Consider the following 26547-nt stretch of genomic DNA (forward strand, 5'->3'; position numbering starts at 1 on the left):
AGAGAGCTAACCTGAGTAGCGCCTGTAATTAACTGAGCATGTTTGGTGACTGAGTGGCCTCTGCAGCGAGGGGAGAGATGACAGGGTGTGTATGAAGACAGCCATCTTCATTTAGGGATAGCGTCAGCATTAATGAGATGCTGTTAAGGTCATCTTTCGAGCAGACATCAGAGACATCACAGTCAGAAGCAACACACAGACAAGATATAACCCTCACCCTAAACAACATGTCCAGATTTGCTAACATGACCAATATATGCAAGTAACATAGATTTAGAGGCTTACTTTTGTTCAGGCAGAGCACTGAAGTCATGCTTACATCAGCTGATTAGTGACCTCCAATCATATAAAGCCATGTTTAGGTTACTTAAAAATACATTCATGAAAAACAGTTATAGTGGGATAGTTGTGACCTTTGATCGAAGAACTTCTCTTTATTTACAGTAGGCCTGCTGTAGTTATGTGCTGCTCCCTATATATGGAATATTCTGTGATATGTATGACTAAAACCTGCAATAACAGATTTTTTGGTAACCTGGTTGCAGCAGAAAGAAACTGTAAACACAACACTGTTATATGCTCATCTTTTAAGTTGATATGGAGAACTTGTTAGCATACAGTTACTTTTTTGCACATCCAGCAGATATGGACTAACATTAGCATTCATTTGGAGTCGTGTTTGTGTCCACCTGGTGATTGTAAGTCCAATATTCACTCTACTGTTAGCTCCAACAACTCCTAAAGGAAATATCTACTATGCAGGTAGTGTAGAGTGGATTCTTAAAACTTTTTTACTGAAAAATGCTGCCTGCTGCAGCAAAAAAACGACCCTGATGAGAGCTGTGAGATTGAACTGAAGTAGTAAAGTTGGGCACCTGAAACCCAAAACAATGAGCTGAAAGACACTATAAAGCTATGCAGAGCTGCCGGGAACTACAGATTTGGGTAATAATTTTTTGTCACTACAAGCGCCATCTTTTATATTATACAAGTTGTACAAGTATATTATACTTTTGTTCCATTCTTATTATTTAAAATGTGATTATAGGAGCTTTAAGATAATGTAAATCATTGGTGTGTGAATTTGACAGTCTCATCTGGCTGCCAGTGTTAAGGGCTTTGTTAGGAGCTGGCACTGACTCTTTATAGCCTTATGAATTCACTGTATCATAGTTTTGTACAGCCTTTAGATTGTTTTTATGGTTGGAGATTTTATTTGACTCTTACTGGTCACAACTCTGAGTTATCTATTTCTGATAATGTACTCTGTGATATTTGTCTGTATCTCAGTATTATTGCTGCCAATCTTTGCCGAGACACTCTCCAAAAATAGACTTCAAAATAAGTTTTTAGGTCAAATACTGTATCAAAGTTCCTACAGAACAATATTCATCCACATACATTTGAAACTGGAGTGCATGTATAGATGTAATGTGATGGGTCTAAATGCAGCTCAGTATCCATGTAATTTGTTGGTTGCATTTGCTAGCCAGCCCGTTATTTGGGCTCATTTCAAATGCAAGGACAGAGGAAGCAGTTTTTCATAATTACATGACAGAACCTATAACCGCCCCGTGGGGCTTGTAAAAAACAGTACAATAATGAGACAGTGCAGCGCTTACCGAGATCAAGATGAATGCTGGGAACAAAGGAGTTGAGAAAGAACATGAAGATCACCACGCCAAGGACGGATACACACTTTACCAAGAGAACCTTGTCAGTTATTCTGTGCTGTGGAGGAGAAAAATATATTCTTTCTGAATGGGAAAAAGGCAGATTTTATCGCACATCTGACAGTATTTGTTTTAAGAGAAGTTTCAAAGACTAGGCCAACTTCATTATTGAGATAACATCAATGCACCGCAGTCATAGAGGGTGAGGAATATGTCTGAGATGAAAGCCTACCTTCTTTTGCAGTTCCTGAATGTTTTGCTCCCAGTTTTTATCCTCTTGGGAAATTTGTCTGTCAGACACAGCAACATTTTAATCTCATATTAATTTCATTTCTCTCAATGTCTATAAGCAGAAAAAACATTTAATTATACAGTAGATTATAGACCAATCACTCTCTTAAAAGGTTTAAAATATTAGTAAAAGCATGGTTAATGATAAGGTGCTTTGCATTGTATATACAGTGTGTATGCTGTTTTTTATTTGTTGAATTTTATGTATATTAATTTAGTCTGGAATTTACACTGTTATTATATTGTATTTTTGGGCTTGTGCTATAATTGCTATGCTGATGCAACAAGGAGACAAATAAAGGAAACTATTCTCGGACTTCCTTGTGTTTTTTGCCTCAATTGTTTTCAACAAAAAAAGAAAGAATGTTTTGAACAATTAAACGATCTAAAATAATCTCAGCAACATGTGAGTTAATGAGCACACATACAGGGAGTACATTAGATGTCTCATAAAAGGTCATAATATGATTATGATGAACACACACAGTATGCACCAATAACAATGTGGATTCCTCTATAAAAATGAAAAACAGTACAGAGAATGTGTTTATGTGAGAGGTGATAATAGTGTTTTTAGCAATAACATATAGTTGTTTCTGTTTTCTTTGCTTGACTTTTAACCTTTGGAAGGTTTTCATCAACTTGCGGAGCAGACTTTCCAGGTTGAGGACTTTTTGCATCAGGAGGCATTTCACAGCCGTCTCCTCTCGGCTGGCGGGGTTAATGCGCTGAGCTGTCTGCCTCCAGACCAGGATCTCATGTTTCAGTTCTAGAGGAAGAGAACAAACAGATCAGGAGAGAAAAACACCTGTTTAATGCAAGTTAAACACAGGAACTACACTGCCATTTCAATGGTGGAGCTCAATAGCAGTAAGTAGCATGTTTACTGTGGGGCATTTGGTTTGTAATAGCTCCTACAGCTGAGGCTGACTGAGAGGATATTAAGATGTTTTCGGTCAATAGGCTGTGAGCCCCCATAGAGGGACTAATGCAGCCAGGCGATGGGCACATGGACCAGCTCAGGAACAGCCAGCGTTGAGGCAGAGATATGGCCTGAGGGAACTGGACGCCTGTGTAGATATCAGTAGGTACCATCCTTTTTCAGGAAGGTTGCTAGGTGACCTTAATGGGATCTAACTGGATGTAAGCGAATCTGCACAATTACCAGTCGCGGCAGTGGCTTTGAGCTGATTTAGCTGCTTGCTCTCCTAGGTGAGCTAGGTTGGCAGGAGAAGCGGAAACTCCACAGGGTGGGATTTACAGATGGGCTATCAGGCCTGCATTGAACAGTCACCGCAGTGATCAGCAGTGACTTCCTTCAATCTGCCTGTGTCTCAGTGTGACGACGCAGCTCCAAACAGTCGATTTCCCTCACTTCTTAAATGAGAGCGGTGTGGTGACGACTGGGGAGCTCAGTGGTCTCTGTTTTAATGATCCCCTCTAGAGGTTCTCTCAGAGGGGGGGCAGTGTGGTATTGTGGGTAAACGCCAATAAGAGGTGACTGCGGTTCTGGAAAAATTGCAAACAATTTTGCACAAATATCCCAGTTTTTTTAGTTTGGTCATTATCTACATCCCTGGGGTCTCATATGCAAAGATCTATAGTTGCACCAAATAGATTCTAGGATGGAGGACACAGTTACTGTCCAAACCAAACAAATCCTGTGGTTGTTAAATGACCTTATTCTACCCCTGGACAATACAGCAAGTCCTGGGGGATGGCCAAATAATCTTCTCCTCAGTTAATGGATAATTAAGGAGACATATAAAAGAACTACAGTGAGCCAGATTAGTGGAATAGTTTATTCAGCAGAACACTTTGTAACAATACTCCAAGTGTGAGATTTGGACTGCAAAAACAATGAAACCAAGATGGAGGCCCTGTGTTACTCTCAGGCTGCTCTCTGGAAGAGTGAAGCCATTTTTCGTTGCCAAATAGTCAAAGCCGACAGCTGAATGTCAGAGGAAAGGGGTTTTTCTGAGATGAGCCATATGGCGTTTGGGACTCTGGGTGATTCACCAGACTCTCAAGGGAGCAGAGCTGGTGAAAGAGGCAAAAGGTGAAAGTGTCTCACCCCAGTACATGATGTTGAACTTAAGAGTCTAACGGCATGAGCAACAAGGTTATTGTACATACTTTAACTGAACCAGTTTTTAAACATTTACTGTGACTAAAACTTGCCGTGACAATCCTTAAAGTAGTTGTTAACCTAGTTATAAATCTAAACCACTAACATTTTATCCATTACATCATGACCACAGAAGGATCTTCCCTTTTATTAAGCAGCACACCATAATCCAGAAATGTTATATCTGAGATGTCAGGGTCATCTAATGAGGACAATATGACTTGAATACTGTGGAAATTACCTGAGACAGAGGAGGCAGCCTTCAATTCAGAGGGCATTATACACTACATGTGGGAGTTAGAGAGCTGAGGCCTTAATACCCAGTTAATTAAGTTTCTATGAGGTCACTGCATTGTCTGAGAAGGTGAAATGCTGTAGTGTCAGGGTGGTAGTAGTAAGTGCACAGATGTTATTGTGGGGTTAATACACTTCATAATAACTAAAAACCTTCATAATTGAGTGTAGATTATGCCGCATCCACAGCACTCGGACCCATGACAACATGATAACCCTCATGCCCAACAGCAACCTTCATCGCTTCAAAAAATCAGCATCTACATGGAAAATTATTTGGGGGAAAGATATTTTTTTGCAAAATTATTTTGAAAAAATCTCTTAACTCACCAACAATTTCAATGGACTCTTTGTTGTAGAGTTTTTTGTTCCAGTAGAGCATCCGTAGGAAGGGAAATGAGGTGAAAAGGACGAGGCATATTCCAAGGAACATGTAGCCGGTGAAACTGGCAAAATCAATCCCCTGTAAGATCAAGTAATAACATGTTAATAACAACAAAGTCTTTTAAAATACAAAATTCCCTTAATATATATAACATCGGTGACAATGGACATGTATGTAGCGATGATGTGTATGTAAAGTGAGACAAGTCATGTGGTCGCCTAGGAAAGCATCTAGTTAGAATAAGCTGAACTGTTCAGAACAACTCTGAAAAAGAATGGATGCAGATGCATTTTACCTCTAATCAGTATGTTAAATCCCTGTAATACAGTAATTCAAATAGGTTTAGATGTGAGAGCAGTCTGAGGAAATGAAATCTGATTATTGTACACAACAGGCTGGTGATAATTTCATCCTTAAGGGTTTTTTTAGGTTCACCAAGCTCCCATTTGGCATGGGGCACATCTTACTTCCTGCATGAGTTAGAAATAGCAGCCCCTGGCTGGGGTTGTCCTCAAAATGGAGGGCAGATCCTTTACACCGAAGACTATTTGATCAGATACATAATTACAAATGTGTCCTTGTATGGCATCATCTACATAACATCCCATTTTAAATAAATACAGCCTTTAAAATACACGTTATAATATGTGACTTTGGGCTGTGAGTGATTCATACAGTCATTATTCATCATACATGCACAGTATGAAGACTGAAACTACAGATATTCAGCAATAAAACTGGTTAATAGTGACCTCTACAGGATTTGCAATTTAAAGTTGCAACAGAAATCCAAGATAAAGTAAGAAGAGGGTTCTACAATGAAACAAGCTGCTGGATAAACCAGCACATGGGAAAAATAAAGAAATCAAAAATTACACAGTTTAAATAAAAATACTCTCTCACATGACCTGAAATATCAGATATCAAGTGTCAAATCAAGTTTGATTGTGAGGAATAAAGCTCATGTCAGTGCTCTTGTTTCAAATAACACCTCAGTAACCGATGTGGGAGCAACAACCCATAAGTTGTCAAAAATGTGTTTTGCTCTTAGTTCACTTGGATATGTGAGCTTCACTGTACAGAACAGACACTAGAAGCTGTTTTCACATTCATCAGCTGAAAGCAGAATATTTCTCCATGCTCACTGAAACTCTGAGTTAAAGATGTGTATTATTTTATTTGTGACATCACAACTAGTTTTGGAGCCAATCAAGGTCCAGTAAGCAACTTACAGAAGTGTGATGTGGAAAACTGAAACCTCCAGTGGACATTACACTGAGAATGAACTTTTTAGTGAAGTAGGAGACATCTTGTGTCCAACAGTCAAACCTTTGGGACATTAAATATTTCCATATTCATAGACTCTGGATTTTTCAGTGAGGGGGAAGAAGCAGATGTAATTTTAATCATTTTTAACAAGATAATTGAATATTTCTGTTGAAAAACAAAACAGACAGAAATTACTATTCCAGACAGTATTTTTATGTCATAAAAAATTATGGAGGGGATCTTTAAAGCACCTCATCAGTTATGCAACAGATTTAATACAAGGGTTCCCTTCATGTCATGCAAACTAATTTCGTCACTATGTTCCCTCATTGCCTCATTCATACACTACAACTCTGACTGCTTCTTTATTCATGCCTCCAAAAAAGACCCGCTCTCAGTCTGCTGTGGCCCTCAGGGCAGCCTTGCGGGTCGAGCAGCTCACGCAAACCTGCTGTAAATGAAAACTCTCATCACTTCAACAAATCTCTGTGAATTCTCCAGTCACTGCTGTAAACCCCATGTTTAGTAGGAAGAGGCAAGACACCTGAGGGCTAAAGAATCTAAGTTTTATCTGTGTGTTTGCTGCTGTAATGAATCTCTGTTTGCTGCCATAAACTGTGACCCTGATGTGTTCATATTTCAGAGCCAATGTCAACAACTCTTCTGACTGGTTGGAGGAGATCCATTTGGCACAGAGAGTCACCAGAGTCACTCAATGAAATTATACCAAAAGGAGGCAGAGGTTTTATATGCGCCATGCCACTGTGCTCTGTAATAAATTAAATACAAGGACACTCGGCTGAGGGGCGGAATCACCTAAACACACACTTCACAGCTGTGCCATTCTTTCTATCTCTGAATTTCTCCCGAAATCCCCTTGACAAAAACAAGCAAGCATGCAAACAAACAAACAGGCAGTCAAACCATGCATGCAAACACAAGCTGTCCTTATCAGAGGCCAGACATGACTGAGTGAGTGCGCTGCTGTGTCCCCGCGGTTCTGTCACCTGGGAAACGCAGCCAAGACAAACTGGACAGAGGACCGTGGGAGTCTGATTTGGTAGAAGCTACTGTATACCGGAGGAGACCACATACTGCTGCACCCGCAAAGGCTAAAATGTCATGCACAGTGAACAGATGCCACATCAAGCGGCTAGGAAAATGTCATGTCTTCTAGTGATGTAGCATTATGCCCCCCTGAGTATAAGAAGAGTGAAGGTTATGAGAAGAACCTAGAAGTCATTGCCCTTTTCACACACCGACAGATTGCTCTGATTACCTCGCTAAAAGATTCTCACTGCTGTTTGCTGACATCACTTTCTGTCACAGTATGTAACTTGCCAAAACATCATGGGGTGATAGAAAGTAATAATGCAGGAGTGTATAGTGAAGTAACTTTCATTCTTTTCATTCATTGGGTAGATTTTTCTATTAATCTGCTTCTGCTTCTGTTTCTACCACATTTACAAGGAGACTATTGAAATGAAGAAATGTCAAATACAAACATTTTTTAAATCCTTCTTTTTTTTGAAAAGCAACAACTAAATTATATACATGGGATACATTATCAGACATACAGTACATTGTCACAAAAGTTTCAACCAAGTATGCTGTACATCATCCACCGATGGGTGTCCAGTTACATGGTTTGACACATTATTGCATCAGGAGTGACACCGTCTCATCTACAAGCTTAAAAATGAATTCCAAAGAAAAGAGTCTGTAGTGTGCCTTAGCATGCCACTTATTGAAGACTAGAGCCACACTAACATAAGCTGCTGTTGAGGTGCAGGTGAGTATGTCACAGGAAAGGGAAGCAGTAGGAAGGTGTTACTCCAGGCAGGCATCAGAAATGATTAAATGTGCTGGAGGACAGCTGCTATGTTGCTTGTAATGAACCTCTCTGACTTTCTCCACAATTACATACAGTACAGCTTGTCGATGTTTATTCCTGTAATCGTTTGACTATAAGAAGCTAAAACAACAGTATGTGATGCTGGGCAGGTACCTTGAAACAGGAAGTAGTTAGAGTTTCTTCTTCTACTGTTTTGACATGTTTAATTCTCATGATTAATGATGGCAGCAGAAAAAATAGAAATTGGTTTCACTGCCATCATGTTTCCATTCATCAACTGTACATCAACATAAATAAGGTTCACGACTCATGATTGTATAAACACACAGAGAGATTGTGCTGAACAGAGATAACACATGTGCAACCCAGCAAACACAGATTATTAAATCAGTCCACTGTGCACACCCATAACGTGCAGGCAAACATCTGCATGTGCAAGTGTAAATGTGTACGCACTGTAAAGCTCATATCAGAGCTTTTGAGTTATATGAACACAAAGGCTTTCGATAAATGTTTGAGAAGATCCTGGTAAAAAAAAAAGAAAAGCTTCCTGCTCACTGTGAAAAAATGTGAATGTTATCACTCATTAACCCAAGTTAATGTTTTGATGAACAAAACCTTCAGTAATTCATGAACCAGACAGAATATGACCAACACAACCTCCAGTGAGAGAAATCCAAGTACATGGTGAAGCACCAACTCAACTCATTTTTAACTTGAATTGAGGGATGGAGGAGCACTTACGCTGATGAGGGGGAAAATATCAGTCCTTGAATTTATGGAATCTTTTTTCCAACCAACAGTAAAATCTGCAATATGCGGACCGCTTGTAACATCACAAACCAGCAGACGAATTCGAACAAAGTAAAATGTGGCAACAGTCTGAGATTTCTCCAGTGAAGCACCTGGCAAGATAAACACAGCCTGTTGTTTCACCCTGTCATATATTTCTTATTTCTTATAATATCATATAGGTTTGTTAAAGCTGAGGGATTTTTGACCACTAGAAAGAATCATGGCGTTGACAGTCTATAATCTAATCTCATTCTCATGACTGACATGTTAGCAAACAACTGCATATTTCCAGCATTCACATAGCAACATGGATTTCCAACTGTAGTGTTTATTTTGCAACCTGTCAAACGTAAATCGAGATCAGCAAACCTAGAAATGAACAGTTAAAGGCTACATGAAGCTGCAGAGTTACATTACAGGAAGGCATTTGATTCAATGTTAATATTCAGCTTTAAAGTGGTGCTTCAGTCCCAATCTGTCAGTTTTTTGGAATAACTGTCTGCCTCATTTCCCAATGTGCATTTATTACTGCCACTGCAGTGATGCTCCTTTCATAATTACCTTTCATAATCACCTTGTCATAACATGAGGTTTTCAAAACAGTAGCTGTACACATTATGGATTGAGCAGTAAGGTGAAACCATGCGGTCAAAGCTGTTCATCTATTAATTTTGATGTACCGTATATGCAGGGTCAAACTTGACTGGCATTGAGTGTTTCCAGTCAGAGGTGGTGGCTTTGTGATACATTTCATTTCTTGTGCAAAATCCTTAAATGCCTTGAAGGCAAGGGTAAAACGAATCAATACAAACACAATAACTCATGAGGAAAAGTCTTATTAATTCATCTTTTGATCATGGCAGTGACCTTAGTGACTGTCTGTTTCCGAATCTTCCAGCAACACTCAAATGTAATTAAGCATTTAGAGTTGCTACAAAGTCCAAGGAATTAATCTAACATTGCTGCCTCTAATGAAAAAGAACCATTGATTATCAACACAGAAGAGATTAATAAAGGAATAGAGGTGACAGCCGTGACTAAAATTTTCCCTTCATCTTATTATTCCCTCACACATAAGTCATGAAGAGCATTATGTTTGCTTTACTGGGCGTCTGGTTCATGTGTCAGATTACACAGAGTCGATCTGTTATATTAGTGCAAGTTAGGCAGAGAGCTGTGAAAGTGCCTACTTCTTTGCGCAGGTCCTGATTTGATACTATAATCACATTGGGTGGATCTCCGACAGCTGTGGCAGCCCCTCCAATGTTGGTGAAGATTACTTCTGCAATCAGGACATGTCTGGGGTCTAGATTAAGCACCTCACACAACCTGCAAAATCAGATAGACAGAAAAGCCCTTTAGCCCCGATTAGATTGCAGCGGGTGGGAGAAATAAACATAGGAATAAAAAAGGATATTTGAACATAAAAAAGCACTGGTCCTTTAACATTGAGGTCGTGCAGGATATCAACCCTGCTGTCTGCTAACAAATTAGGGCACAATTTTGCCCAGATCTGTGCTGTGTGCATTGGGTGTCTAATTTAAGTCAAATATCTTCTGACCTTCTGCAAGCAAGAGTGATTTTGAGAACTTAATAATGATTCACTGTACAGACTCAGTTCAGGGGCAGAAAATAGAGATGCTAACAAAGAGGGAGAGACAGAGGTGGGTGGCACACATGCAGTTGATTTTGTAACACTACAGTAAATTGTAGCTTCTCTGTAGTAGATCTGTTTTTAGGGATGTAATGTGTGTTTTTAGGGATGTAATGTGTATTTTTAGGGATGTAATGTGTATTTCTCCGCTTTTTTCAGAGAGGAGGTGTCGATCTCTAGATTGATGCAACTATTTTTTTTGAAAATCATATGCAGTTACATTATATCAATGGCTTGTTTGATACAAGAACTTTGAGGAAAAATTTAAGAAACTTAAGAAATTGACTGTATCTGATGATAAATCCTTCTAATTATGTTAATGATTAGAATTTTAAAATTCCAAGATATTTACTCTATAAGAGAGTAAACTACAAGCTTTCAGCAGGGAGAATAAATATTCAAATAAGTACAGGAATTTTTCTGTAAATTCTATAGAAGCAAAACAATGGTATAACAACAGCTTGATTACTGAAAATGTAATTGTTTTAAATTATAATACTACACAGCAACTCTATTTCTGAATATAATTATTTTTCCTGAAGACATATCTAAGATTTAAAGGCTGAACCAGACCTTGAATATTGATTTTCTGATTATTATAATATTACATAGCAACAGGATGTGCAGTTATAAATGCAAAACTATAATTGTAGCTGGTTACAACAGAAGTGGTGGAAGAAAGTTCACATTGTTTCTGTGACACATTTAACTGTGGGGTCCAGAGACATGCAGCTTGGTGAACTGGAGATTCTGAAGTGGCTACAGTAGGTAATGGATGGATGGATATTTTTAAATGGCTGTACCTTATGGTGACAGGGGTGAAAAGCATCATAGTGGTCACATTGTCCAGAAAAGCAGAGAGAATAGCTGCAATGAGACAGAGGATGATGATCATCGGCCACACTCTTCCTCTGGATAGTTGGTAAGCCTGCAGAGAGAAGTAGAGTAATACCATGATGAGTTGATGTTAATGGCAACTAGGAAATTGATATCTTGATTCACCTCAAGCTCGAATGCAGGAAGGATTTAAAATCTAAGGAATCGTTAAGTGGTGTTGCTGAGGACGGGTTCTGACACGTCTGAGATGTGTTTCAAGCTTTCAAAGCTTAGTAAAATATTATAAATGAATACTTGAAAGTAATTTAGATTTAAATCAAAAGAATTATTTCATAGGAAATACAGCCACTGAGTAGGATGGCCATTAATGATGTGGTATATGTCATCTTTTATGAGCCAGTGCTTTTTGTGGAAGAAAAAAACAAAACAAATCCAGAACCCAGCTGGTGATTTTAAATCCTGCTTCTGACCCAAAACACTCTTCAGGTTTTCAATGTGACTATTTTTACTCAGCCAAACAAGTCATTTACTTCCCTACACATTTAATCCTACTGTATACCTAAAAAAATATGTTTAGCTACTGTATCATGAGTTCAAAAAATGTAACTGTACATAAAATTACATGACAAACAAATGAACATAAAATAATTAGTATTGTAGTACTAGAGGTAGTTGGATTCTATTCAAGATAGAATTACACACAGATTCACTCACAAACACTATCTTCCTAAAGCCTGAAATCTTTAATGCTAATACCAGTGTTAAGCCCAGGGGAGTGGCTCAGCATGGCCACCCTTTGTATGTCATGGCACAGTGTGTCAGAGCTGCTAAGCTGTTCTTTGAGAAGGTATTTCAATTTGGAGTGGCTGCCCTTGTGCAACTCACACTTAAAATTCATGAGCCTGTATGACGCCTCTGTTCTCCAGGTCTGAGTGCCACTGTACCTGAAGGACAAAGGTAGAGAGTATCTCTACATAGAACATTCAGGATTATACCTGAGCTGTTTTTATGATGGTAGGAAACCTTGACCTTGTACAGGGAAGATGACGGTCTTATCTTCTACTGCCTTTATCATTTGTAGAGTAGATGTATATTTATGGTTAAATGAACTTAACTGTTCTGCAAGATATGAACATACAGTACATCTATAAGTAAGAAATAAAGTATTTTATCAAAAGTAATGTCAGCTTGTATTGAGTACACCTGCACTAAAAAACTAAATGTTTTCTTCTTCTCATGATAAGAAATACTGAACAAATTGAGCTTGTTTCTGAACTTTCGCACAAAACAAAACAAATGTCACTCTTGTCAGTCAATTATAGTGCTGTAGTTTTTCAATATGGCTATTTTTGGCCATGTTTTATGCCTTTATTGGACAGTAACAGTTTTTAGAGGTGACAGGAAACGAGAGGAGAAAGAGACAGCAAATGAGATACAACAAAGGTGCTCTGCCAGAATCAAACTGCGGATGTTGCAGTTATGTGGCATGCATCTTAACAAGTAGGCTACCAGGGCGCCCCTATAGTGCTGTGCTTTTGGGTCAGGATGTAAGCTACATTTAAAATGAATGATCAACAATAAACATATAAACTGAATATTACTAAAATGATATATTGCCATAAAATCTACAATTAACTATTATGAAACTGTATACCCTCTTGTTCAAAATCTTGTATTCTCTCCATCATATTCTACGGATTTTTAAATTGTCTATATTAGTGCTGGAACCCATCATTATTATCATTAAGCCAAACTCACCTTCACAGCACAATAATCAAAGAAGCCAGTTTCTGAAAAAATGGCCACCAGTACCATCTGTAAGAAACAGGACACATTTGTTGAAAAAAAAAATCCATTATGTAACTGTACATATATACTGTATGTCACACTTATATTTCAAAAACAGTCACCACAAAAACAAGATTGTGCTATAAGAGATGGTGATCAGTACGATATTTTCAATGTGCTCAACTTTCAAGATTCTAGGATATTCTTTTCACTGATACTTTATTATCATACTCATAACAATATAATAGCTAAATTAATGTATGTGCAAAAAACTGTTTGAAACCATCTCCAAACTTCATTAATCATCATAGACAATGAGCTGTTGCAAAAAGCAATGTGACACAGAAATATCATATATAAACAGTTCAATATCATTGCTTTGTATATATTATAATATGATGCTTACATGTACATGTATACATGTATATGCAATGTATATTAGGATGTATTGCCTTTAGGTTTTGAATATTTTCAGAAGCTCCCTTTGCTGTGTTTCACAGAGTTAGACGACATTTTCAGTGGCAGCTGTTGAAAGTGGAAGTTGTCCAAAGGAATATACCATCTGTGGTCATGCATCAATATGAAATTTAAGTATCCCTGATCTTTTAGAATTATCTGAATAATGAGAGCTGAATATTTTGTTATAAATGTGATCTACTGTAAAGTTCAAATTTGCCTGGAAAAAAACGGTCTAAATAAAATTAGAGATTTTGTTATAAGCTTGTCTGGTCTGATTTTAGGCTTCATAGCAGCTTTGCAGACTTACTTCTCAATTTTATACTGAACTGGACATGTTTGTTTCCATGGGGACAACATTTTACCTCCACAGAAACAGATGCTGCCAGTAGTTGGGAACATTTAAAAATTTCCAGGAATACTAAATGAAGACCTAATTATTGAGTTGTTTCTGTGTTAGTACAGACAAACTAGACTGTCTTAAATGAGATGTGCTGAGCAAAGCAACATAGGAGAACATCTTAGACTTAAGAGTCACACCATGCCAAACAGAAGAGCCAGTGTCTCATAGTCGATCCACTCAACCACAGTAACCAGACTGGGTCTCTATGGGAAAAACAAACAAAATAATTAGATTTGACAGGGGTTTATTAACAATCGGATCTGTGAAGAAAAAGAACAAAAGACAGAGTTGATTATTTATTGTTGGACACATTAATGCCTTCCACCAGCAACAGTACAGAGGATAGTTGAGATCTGGAAAACTTTTATTTTCAGTACAGTACTAAACTTTCAGCAGCTAACAGTGGTTCTGCTCCACTATAGTGAGCCAACATGCACAGACCAGCTACATGGACCTTCAAACTCGAACATCTAAAAGGCAGCCAAATTACACCTGTGCTTTTCCTGCAAAAGTGGGGACTTAACAAACATTTTGGTACATAGTTTCTAAGTTGTTGTATTTTAGCAGAATGACTATTTGCGTAAATACTAAAAAATCTGCAGTTAATAAAGGATCTTTTTGCATTTGTTACTGGCCTTTCTTTTCCAGAATATTTTGTTGTAACTTTTTCCAAGATAAAGAACTAACAACTTCTTTATTCTGTGTTTCTGACTTTAAAACTTGGCCTGATAAATGGGAAAAGGAGCTTCTGGCAAGTATGTTAGCACAGGAGGACATAACAAACACCACAAACTATAAATTTCTCTGTTGACAAAGAGGAGATCTAACTGGCCTGATTGAAATTGTAGCCATTTTGAATCCCTTGGGAAATTCTACCAGGAAGAAGGCATCATTTAACATGATTTATCATTCACTACTCTTCACTGAAAAAGTTGTATTGGATGTAATAAGCATATGGATGGATATTTTTACAGTTTAATATAATGTTATTTGGCTCATACCACTCACTACCAATCAGGCCAAGGTAGCTAACAAACTAGCAGCTAATTTCAAGCTGCTGTTCCTTAAAATTTCTGGAAGATTGCCAACTTATATTTTAACAAAAATGCAGTGTTTAGCTGAGCTAAGTTGCTCCAGGCATTAATCATTAATTTACAACTCACTAAAATATAAGAGTGAATGAGACTTACATCACCAATGATAGCCAGAGCAGCTAATGCTGCCAAAGATCCCAGCATGGCCGCCAAAGTGCGATGCACGATCTGAAAATTCAGAGAAACAAGAAAAATAAAATGTAATGCCTCTGAACTGAGGCAAGCTACAGTATCTAAATATTATAATACAGTATAAATATAGGTACAAGCAATCTTATTCACTCTCTCACACTCGCACACATACATCAAAATACACTCTTCACACTAACTGAACAATCATTTTCAAACAGGCGTAAAAGCCACATTGAGTCAAATATTCTCCATTTACATCCACCCTACAGCCTCAAGAAGAGATTTGGTTGAAGGCTGCTGTGTCGTGGTTTTTGATGCGGTTTGAGAGGAAGCTGCAGTCAACATTGTTCCAGCAGACTGAATGTGAATGCCCTGATCAGACAAAGGTCACAAAAGAATAGTAGCTACAGTAGGACTCATTGGCTTCTCGGTTCTTGTCCTGGCCTAGACCTTTTGTTTGTTTTGGGCCTCCATGAGGCTTTTAACAATGTAGATAATGTTACAGCTTTGAATCAGTTGGTGTTTTACTCTCAAGTCAGGACTCGTTGGGATCTAAAACTCTAGCCCTCAGTGCTCAGAGATGCCCTTTGGGGTTCCCCAGGGGTTAGCTTTAGGACCAGTTCAATTCTCTTTTTACCTCACACACCTTTACACCTTATACACAGACGTAACACTCATGTATGATGCATCCCATTATTAAAAATTGAGGCCTGTGATAAGCATGAACATGTTATCAGAAAGCAGAGCTGCTCCTCTGACATTTATGCCCTCACAATGAATTGCAGGAAAGCAGGTCACTTCATGTATATTGGCAGATGCTGAGGTTGTTCCTGATGTTAACCCTTGAGTTTTAGGAATAAATACTGGTTTGTCCTCAAACCTTTTCATTTAGATCAAAGAAAAGTATTCATGGCCACACAAAAACCTGTTCATCACAAATAATTAATGCCTGACACCATGATAAAATAACTTACGGCACCAGTCCAAAATAAGAAACCATCATGTAGTCAATAGACAACATTAAGGTAAGAGAACTGGAGGTTAATGCATGCATAGAGTAGTAGTGTAACAATCAAACTACAAGGACTGATGAGTTGAAGTCAAAATCAAGACAAGGTTAATAAGGAAGTGTTGAGGAAAGAAAAATATCTAATTATATCTATTGTGTCAGAAAAAAATATTGTCATTTATAAAAGAGATATTTTGATGAGAACACAGTCACCTGCCTTTAATGCATATTGAACTTGCTGAACTACTCAGCACTAAACTGGGTGTCGTCACTCATGATGAGTAATAAGTCCATCTACAGACTTTCAGAAAGTTATTTTTGTCTGAATACATTATGCTCTGATAAAGAACAAAAGCATCCATGTTTTCTGCCTCCGCCTTCGTTAAAGACAACAAAAGGATTCTTTAGACCTCTGTAAAAACATTTCACTGAGATGCCCATTAAAAATAAGAAAATTGGTGTCCAATTACCATATCCCTTTATTTGAACTTATCATACAGAAAATCACAATATCCTAAATGTGAGAGAAAATGTATGTGCTCAGTCATTAAGAGGATTGTGTCAGGTTCTTATCAGACTAAAGTCTAATGGAGGAAAATAAATCTTCTCTACAGAGGAGTGAGACATTCTCAAATGGAGGCCTGATAGAGCTAGAGCTAGTCAGATGACATCTTGCTGATGTCTGAATAGCCACGTATGTGTGTATGCTCTTCTACTTTAGAGGCATTCCTCGCACTTTCAATTACAGCCTCTGCAAGCAGACCTGTCAGTTACAGAGATGACACAGGAGTGTGTGTGCTGAGCGTAACTGTACTGTCATCTCTCACAGCCCGCTGTTGACTTTCACATCATAGTATTGCCCCTGCCAGTACAGCTTAGTGAGTTCACACCTTGTCACTTTCAAGGAGATTAGCCTGCCCAATTAAAAGCAAACACTGTCTGGAAATTAATAAAAAATTACACATGTATGTCCAGGGAACACAAATCTCAACAAGTCTGTAAAATGAGAAGCTAGTGTGCAACACATCAAAATAATGAGAGCTAATATGTGGGAAATTAATGATTATTTATTATCTAATAAGTCATTAATCAAAATAGAACAATTATCAACTAATTGATAATCAATTATTTTTTACATGTTAGTTCAGAATATTAGATAAGCAATTGCATTATGTAAACATAAGCATTTAAGCAAATTGATGATTTTGCTTGCAAACCTGACTACTAAAAAAATATAAATGGAACGACGATTTAAGGCAATGACACATCAACTAATTACTGATCAGTATTTTAAAGTTTAGTAGTATTCTAGTATTATAGTATTATGAAATATGGCATAGTAGTAGTTATAGTGTAATATTTTATAGTATAATTGTATTCTGTGCTATGTTGCTCAGTCCATGTAAAGCTGCTTTGTTCATGTCATATCATGAGATAAATGGTAGAAATGGGAAACATTCCCATGTTTTTGACATGCAGGGATTCATATCATCGGACAATTCAAGACGGTGTATGACTGCAAAGGTAGTGGTGTTAGCACAATACCAGGACCCTGAAACTGGATCAGCTAAATGGAATCAATGCATCATTAATATAATTATTTACAATTTTGCTTTTCCTACTGTGACATGTAAAAATGTCCCCTGTGAAAAAGACATGTAGTATTAAGCGCCATGTTGGATATATCAGCAGCTTTCAGAAAAATCTGAGTTTCTTAGTCCTTTGACATGAACGCTAGTCAGAAACTAGTATTTACTCCGATATAACAATGAGAGTCCACTCTGTTTGAAATTGAGGACCCATATTTGTTAAAAAATTACTATTAATTTTGAGAGGGAGGAAATTAAGAGAGACCTGCCACCATTATGACTGTAAACTGCATAAAACATGAAACTTAAACAGGCATAGCAACAGTAATTATGGGGGGAGGGGCTTAATGAAGGGGCAGTTGTCCTGCCCTAACAGGTGCAACAAAACAAAGGGATGAGGGAGCTGTCAATCAAGCACAGTTTGCACATGCCCACAGTCAGGAGGAGAGGTTTATTTAAGCAAAGTGAAAACACCTGTGAGGATGCACTATGGGTATGTACAACCTTTAATTTGTGTTCATTGTTAGAGAAATGTCTGCACAAATGAAAACACAACATGCCAAATATACAGTACAGCATTATACTGCACAGATATTGAACACAAACTCACCCAAAGAAGAGCGTAAGCATCACAAGGCCATTTACCTCAAAGATAATGAGAACATAGACCCCAGCCAGGATGATTCCAGCGATGGCCACCTGTGTCTCCACACTGACGTAGAGCGACTGGTGGGTCATGGATAATGGCACCACCTCATTATCCTGCAGGAAAGCCTGGATCGTGATGACGATGGGATCACTGTGCGGGAAAGGAAACAGTGTCAAGAGTGAATGTAGCTGTTTTTCCTTTATTGGACATTTGTGATCCTCAGTCTAAAAGGTGCTGTCAGTAATCTGTAATGTAATGTTTCTGTTGTTGAAGTGTAGCAGCAGAGACAAAATAACATGAGAAATTACAATACTGGAGCAGCTAAAATCATTCATTCATTATTTACACCTGTGACATGTTAAACTGTCCATACGGACGGCCTATATGATGTGATATTGTAAATCTATCATCTTGTGTACCCATCCTGTACTGCACTCCACTATATTGTCAAAGTAGATACTATACACACAGTATGAGTCATTATTTTCCCATTCAAAAAAGCTCCTTCAGCCCTTTACGTTCCATGTTCAAATCAATCTGTTCAACTCAGTGTTTCACACAGTGTTATGAGTACCTGCTGAGCATCTCAAAAGTTTTGGTCAACAGTATCTGGTCACTTCGTTCACCGTGTAGAGGAATGGTCCAATTATGAATCACCTGTTCACAAACAACAGTGATAAATGAGTTGACTTTTCAAAGCCATGAAACGACAAAGATGATAAATGTCTGACATAGAGGCTCTCACCTGCTGAGTCCTCCTCCTCCGCTGTCCCGGCTGCTCAGTCTGCTCCACCTGGATCAGGATATATTCCTGGTCAGTGAGGTCAATCATCCCTCCTGTGAAAGGCCCTCCCACCTGTAGCTTTAGCAAAGCATTGTCCCGGAAATCTGTCAGATTCATTGCTGTTGGACACAGACCGTCAAGAGAAAAATGTGAACGATGAATGTATTTGTGTGTGTTGTAAAACGGAGAGCAGCACAGCAGATAGGAACAGATATAGTATTCATGAAAATGAATACTATATCTGCAAAGATGCAGTACGAAAGGATACAGAAACTGTCTGTTGAAGACACGGCCAACATCCTCCAGGGGTTGTCTCGATCTGGGTACATGCTGAAGAACAGCTGAAACCCAAATGCATTCAAAAACTTATTATTCACTCAGTCCACACAGTTCATGCCAAATCTATTAAGACACTGAGGAAAAAGAACATATAAGCAATATGCTGCTCTCTGTGTACTGTAAACTACAGATTCTATTCTGAAGCTTTTGTTAATGGGTTTGTTTGTTTTTTTAATCTACAAAGATTAATGGTGTTTATTCTAAATGGATTGTTGTCTCCTATGTTCAGTGAACACGTTATACGTAGAGAAGTTGGCTTGCTAAACCACAGATAATAGTGGCAGAGTTCGGTAAAAAGTATGTATGTATGTATGAGACAGTGCTGACTAATATTATGAGACAGCGCTAACTTATATTTCTTTAATTTCAGACAGTTTTGACTGTTGCATCAGCTTCATCATTTTAGGAGGTTTTACATGCTGAGAATATTTCTTGATGTATTATATCTTGGTGCAGTTACTTTACAGAGCCTTGTGGTGTGAGGTTGCCAGCAAACCAGCCAGAGATGGTGCACAGATATACTGAGCTAATATGTTGTTCTTTCAGTGTGTAAGTCCACCATTTCTAGATCTAAAGTGTTTATTAATGTGATTTAAAGGTGTTGATAGGTGTAATTTTGAACTTTGGACAGAGCCAGGCTAGCTGTCTCCCCCTTTCTACAGTCTTTATGTTAAGCTAAGCTAACCGTCTCCTAGCTATAGCTTCATATTTAATGGATTTGAGAGTGGTGTCAATCTTATTTCACTGTCAGAAAGAAGTTAAATAAGTTAATTTCCCAAAATATTGAGCTATGCTTTTAATAGGAATGAACAAATAATGAAAATTAGTTGATAAAAAATGGAATTTGCAGATTTTGTGAGCCCAAGCTCAAGTTAATTCTCAGGTTGTTTGTTTTTTACAGTATCCTTTTGTCTTATTGTACCAGTAGTGTCAGTTATTGTAGAGGGCACTGTCAATATGGTAGACTCATCTACTTACACTGCAGAGCACTACTATAGTAAACATAGTGGCAATTTTGGAGGCTCTGAAGCAGCATCTGAAAAAACAAGAAAAGATCATTTACATATTATGAAAAAGAACAGTGCTCAGTAATATACTGTATACCAGTGGTTCCCAACGTAAAGGTCAGGACCCCCACAAGGGGTCACAAGATGAAGCTAAAGGGTCCCGAGATGATTATCATTGTAGGAGATAATAAAAAGAAAATATTTCCTTTTTCATGTTAAATATGGTTTTTTTTTTACCTCTTCCCACCACTAAAAGAGTTTTTTCACAACTCATTGACGAGGGATCGCAAGTGGACATGGCTTCATATTGAGGAACACACACAAGGAAAAAAGAAAGAAAAGTATATAAAATATTCCAGTCAGTCATAATGTTCCACTGCCAACACAAGACCTCATCTGACAGGGAAGAGGGGTCTCACCTCATACTACTGGTGAGTTTGAAGCTGAGGTTGAGGTTGTCCAGAGGGTCGCTCTTCTCTGAAGAGCTGGAGCGAGTCAGGGAGAGGCTGGTGACCTCACTGCCCAGCCGGTACCTCCTCTCCAGGTCCAGGGAGCTGTTGTCCCAGGGCTCTTCCCCTCCAACGAAGCTGGGGTCATGTAGGGTCATGTAGGTTATACTAGAAAAGAATAACTACTATCAGCATTCTGGCATTGACTACTATAGTTTCAGTGATAGAAACAGACACTACATTGGCATGAAGGACACCAGCTGTGAATGTAAGCTCTAAAATTAAAAATGTTCCTAATACTGAGCAGCAAATATATGTCTGTAAAATGGAGTCAATCTATAATCACAGTTTCATTACATGCATTGTACTGTCAATCAAATCAGTGTAAGAAGGGTTGTACAATCATGTTATGTGTTGAACCATTTCATTAAACAGCAATGCTAGCATGTCATCCTGTTTCATGACTAACATAAACGCAAAACAGATAATCCCCCTTTCTTCTGGAAAAAAAAGATCCAGTCAATAGATAACCCAAATAAAATACAAGTAACAATACGGATCAATAAGTTTTACAAATACACACATCCAGATAATGTAGCCCCCAATTCAATATCAAATAAATAAATAAGACATTATGAAATAAAGCATGTAAAATGTGTAAATGGGCCAATATATTATAAAATAATTATAACTCAAGTCATTATTATGAAATGTTATGTCATCATTCTTATTTTATTGTGTTTATTTACAGCAGCAGCCTCTAATTGGTTAATTCAGAATTACTTTAGTGTTGTTGTTGCTCTAGCTAATGGGAGCTAAATAGCTAAACCGGGTGGTAGTTGTTTTAGCTTGCTTGCTAAAATGGACAATTTTTAAAATAAAAAAAATGAACAATGAAATCACATTCATGAGTTGAGTTTGTATACTTCTGACTCAATTCTAATTGGTTAATTTATATATTGTACATATTTATTCATATGATTGTTTATTTCATGAGGTCTCATTTATTTATTTAATATTGACCACTTTGGGGCTCCATATCAGATCTATAATCTAAAGCTGAGGATTTACTCACCTGTCATCTTGAGAGAATCTCAGCAGAGGTGATCTCTCTGAAAGGTTGGCTGAATTTGTTTTTCCTCTGAGAATATTAACCATGCTGAAACTGTGCCTGAAAAAAATGCAATGGAATACAATAAGTTAAAAAAAGGCTTTTCAAAAACTGAAAAACAGAGTTTGCGTGAACTTTGGCCCCAATAGAAAAGCCCTCGGCTGTCAGCTCACAGCCATCAGTGACTGGTTAAAGATCCTTTGTAACCTGCAGGTGGCAGAAAGGTGGGTGAGCAGCTGGTGACTCGAAACCTCAGGAGATCATTAAAGTGTCTTTTGTCACGCTGCTGCTGCACTGTATCCCTTAGGCTCCTGGAGACTGCCGCCCTCAAGAGCATCACAGCTGGGTTTCAACCAACAATCACATCCGTGCACATGCACAAACATACACTTTATATCTGTCTTCAACTCATAAGATAAATGCTCACACTCACACATGTAAAGCTGGTGCTGGTGAACATAATTTTCTTACATTAAAGTATCAAAAAATCAGCTCCAGTGAAGTCCTCTGCCATATAAATTATTATCTTTTACTTAACATTAAAAAAATACACCAATCCACTGTTTCATCAGGCCCACAGTCATCTCAGCAATTACTTAGACAACATAAGAGACGTCATGAGAATAGTTATGTAATGAAACACCTACCCACTGAGCCAAAACTGTTAGATGGAAATCTTTTTGAAAATTAAAGGCCCCCCACCACTAATCTTGTAATCTTGAAGGGTTTTTACCCTCTGCCTGTCAAAATGGCTGGCTGCTTTAACACAGGCCATGCACTCGATTCACAACTCGATTGAAGCATTTTTATTTCATATTCTTAATAATTTTTAAGTAATGTGGGTTAATTATTGTATTTTTCTTAGGAAATGACATTGGCTGTAACACAGTTTTATAACAAAACATGTTTTTTATTGACCTCTAGTCAACCTGTTATATAAAGGAGATAATTCAGTTATTTATAATGTCTTGCTTGTGTTGTTTCTGTCAAGTCTGGCGGGTGTTACCAAACTCACCCCAGACAGCAGACAGTTGGATGCTTTGAATCACTGGCAAGGGTGTTGGATAAAGGAGTAGATTACATTAGAGAAGTCTGCCGCATTAATCCTCTTCCATACTCTTATACAACTATAAAGAGATTTACTGCATGTCTACAAATGTTTTCTCCCCTTGTCTTGCCCTGACACTTGGCAGGGAGACTGCATGGTCGCATTTTAAAGGGGAGGATATTGAGCCAAAGACAGAACATAAACGGAAGCTGAAATTAGAAGGAATTTTACAGCCGTCTTTTCAGGACACCTACAAGAGCCAGTCACTGTGATATTGACCATTAGAAAATAAGTAATATATTATGTTTATTACAGGAGTCCATTTTCCATTCCATAAAAACTTTTACCAACTTACTACTTTATCTCCTGCAAAAAATCTACTTTTGGTTATCTTGCCTTATTAGGGTGCTATTGGAGGTTGTTTCCACTTTCTTCATAGACAATGCGTTAATTAGTCATCATGTGACTTTAAACCTGTATTAACTGATTTTTTGGCCTCTTGAGGGCAGCAAACAAGCTGCAAACACAACACTGACATATTATCACCATAGACTGTATACAGAGATGGACTTCACCCAATGGTTTGCATTGGAGCCGGTTTGTGCTAACAGGGTAGGTATCACAATCAAGTAACATTAAACTTACTGAAATATCCCTGAGACAGGAGAGCAGCAGGTGAGCAAACTGTCAGTCACAGCTATCAATCAACACCCACAGGGCAGACATCAAAGCTACTACAAGTGTTCAAAGTTTATTAATGGAGCAATTATTTCCAAAATGACCACAAGCACACTTATTAAAGGGCCTAAATTTAGTGATTGATACCATAATGACTCATTGACAGAAATGATTGACTTGAAACTTTAAGAGAGAAATTGGCCCTTTTTAAGCCAGCATCTACATGTAGCATCTACATGGGTGGCGTTGCACTTTAAGGTACTTCTACATTGGCTTCAGCCTCAAACTGTGGTAGTTGTTGCTTTATTATCACCTTTGAAGTTAATATGACAAACCTGTTAGCAAATAGTTGCTTATTTACACATGTGACTGTACTTTTAGCTAAGTTTAGCTCTCCACCAACTCCTGAGGGAAATATCTGTCTCTTTAGCTACTAAACACTCTACTATGTTCACTAGGTAGTCACTAACTTTGTCTGTCTGCCGTTTATTGCTGGACAGGTAGTGTTCAGTGGCTTTATCAGAGCATGTTGGCAGAAATGGCCCATTGAGAGCTGTGACACTGAATCAAAACAGTAACTTTGTGGGAGCTGAAAGAAGCTAAAACGGTCTGTAGAGCTAAGTAGAACTGCAGTTAGGTTATAATTCTCCGTGTGTATGAGCCATTGTTTATATAAAAATATTGATTATAGATTCTGTAAATAATTGTTCAACAAAAATGTTACATCAACCTAATTTGCGTTTTTAAGTAACCTCTATTACACTTCACCTTGCCTATTTGGTCTGTGTTCAAACATGTGCTTAAAGTGCCAGACAGACAACCTAACAGCTACCAACACTGCAGCATTCTTTCTACTGAGGTATGATCTTCTCAGCCGGAAAATACTATCAGCATGTCAGAAGTAATCATGTTCAAATATTTAACGGTAGAGCTTCCCCACAGCTTTCATTAAGCAAGAAACTACTGTACATGCAGCAGGTGAACAAGTGTAGCTCTTAGAGGAACCTTTATAGACTCAAAATGAGCTTGTTTACCCTGTCTGTTAAAGTAACCATCAATTATCCTCTTTATTATTGTGTATCAGAATTAGAATTAGAAGAATTGTTTGTTTGTAAGACCACACTGAAGGTTCTTGCTGAGTGTTTAATCACTTTTTCCAACTCATATCTCTCAAGCTGGTCCTGAGTTTTGAACTGTCAACCTTCTGGCAACAAGCCTGTACATGGATGCTTGTCCTTCATCACGACAAACCATATGTTTTCTAAGTTTTTCAGTTTTATCTGTTGTCCAACTGTGTCATCTTTTGTAGCAGCTCTTTACATTATGTTATTTATTTGTTGCCTATTTACTGAATCCATTTCTTACTTACTGTGTTTGTCCTGAAACTTCATCTATGAGTTTATTGTGTGCACAGTTTTTACTGTTGAACCTGACCTACCACAGGAACTGTGCAGGAGACACAAAGGTATCAGCTGTAGTGCACTCTTCGTCATGTGCAACTTTGACTTTGTGCATGAAGCAAAAAATTCCCCAGTTTAATCCTAATAACGTCACAGCCATGGGCTTGAGATTAGCACCCCCCTGAGTGACTGAGATACACACCCACAGCCACACACACTTAAGTCTCTGTGTGTGTGAACGTTCATACTTCACTAGAAAATTCCAGTGTTTTCCACATATGTTCATACATCCTCTGGAAGATTTAACCAACAGGGCGTGCGTAATGTGATTCTGCACGTGTGCTTCCAATTCTTCACAATGTTGTTATACCTTAACTCCAAATAACCCAGTGAGAAAAGAAAATGAGTGCTAATCTCTTTCCAAACTAGGACTAGGGCCTTTAACACAAATTTTAAACCTACATTTTTTTGGCCACTTGGGGGCAGTGATTTTGTCACCTTTTAAGTTGGTATGGACAACTTGTTTGCAAACATTTGCCTATTTACACGTTCAGCAGATTTGGAGCAACATTATCATTCACCTAATGAATTAAAATGCAACATTCACTGTCCTTCTAGCTCAGTTTTGCTCTCCACCCTCTCCATGAGGGAAATATCTGGCTTTGAGTTCACACTTAGTGTACACTGAGTTTATCTGAGCTTTTCCCCAAAAACAGCAATCTATATGAGAGCTGAGAAAGTGAACCAAAACAGTAAAGTTACCAATAAAAAATTTTTTTTAAAAAAACAATGTACTGAAAGACGCTAAAAGGCTCCATAGATATTTAAGGAAGAGGAAGTTTAAGAAGGCTTACCCATCCTCTTGTCGTACAGGGACAAAGCCCTCAGTATGGATGACGCACTGTCCCGAGGGCAGAACTGCAGACTGCTGCAGCTTCTGGGTTTCTCTCCTCTCTGAGATGCCCTGCAGCAGACGCAGCTCTCCAAAGTTCCCTGCGACAGCCTCCGGAGACCTCAGGCTGTTCCTGCCCTGATGGCCCTGCGCTGACGCCTGAGACATCTCAATCTCCAGGTTGCTTTTGTTCTCCAAATACATGGTGAGACCGCTGGAGGGAATAAGAAAGCAGTGTTTTGTTAGATATCATGAAATAGCTATATTCAGTTTACAGTTAAACCTGCAATAATTCAGAAATAAGGTGTAAACTCAACACTGACATATTGTCACTTTTTAAGTTGATATAGCGAACGTGTTAGCAGACAGTTGCCTATTTACGCATCCAACAGGTTCTGATAGAAATTCTGATAGATTTGTATTGTTTGACAGTTTAAGTTGTTGTCATAGGGTTCCCAAAGCCTCCAAAACATGATTCAGACAGGTAATGATATGGTAATATTAAGCTTTATTTGCAATGAACATGTTATTTTGTGAC

General features: G+C 38.1%; 1 protein-coding gene across 1 annotated transcript in view; it reads right to left on the reverse strand.

Annotated features, from left to right (window-relative positions):
• oca2 (oculocutaneous albinism II) overlaps positions 1-26213 on the reverse strand; it is a 43587-nt gene extending 17374 nt beyond the window's left edge. The window contains exons 1-17 of the mRNA XM_042417230.1: positions 25972-26213; positions 21956-22051; positions 20851-21048; positions 20403-20460; positions 19354-19426; positions 19047-19204; positions 18876-18958; positions 18298-18451; positions 15019-15090; positions 13966-14031; positions 12940-12996; positions 11148-11272; positions 9881-10019; positions 4717-4849; positions 2586-2733; positions 1906-1963; positions 1623-1731 (exon numbers count right to left, since the gene is read on the reverse strand). Coding sequence (XP_042273164.1) covers positions 1623-1731; positions 1906-1963; positions 2586-2733; positions 4717-4849; positions 9881-10019; positions 11148-11272; positions 12940-12996; positions 13966-14031; positions 15019-15090; positions 18298-18451; positions 18876-18958; positions 19047-19204; positions 19354-19426; positions 20403-20460; positions 20851-21048; positions 21956-22051; positions 25972-26213 — 1969 coding nt within the window. The remainder of the gene's footprint in view (positions 1-1622; positions 1732-1905; positions 1964-2585; positions 2734-4716; positions 4850-9880; positions 10020-11147; positions 11273-12939; positions 12997-13965; positions 14032-15018; positions 15091-18297; positions 18452-18875; positions 18959-19046; positions 19205-19353; positions 19427-20402; positions 20461-20850; positions 21049-21955; positions 22052-25971) is intronic.
• Positions 26214-26547: the final 334 nt, after the last annotated feature.

The sequence above is a fragment of the Thunnus maccoyii genome, chromosome 7 (assembly GCF_910596095.1).
Source record: "Thunnus maccoyii chromosome 7, fThuMac1.1, whole genome shotgun sequence".
NCBI lineage: Eukaryota > Metazoa > Chordata > Actinopteri > Scombriformes > Scombridae > Thunnus > Thunnus maccoyii.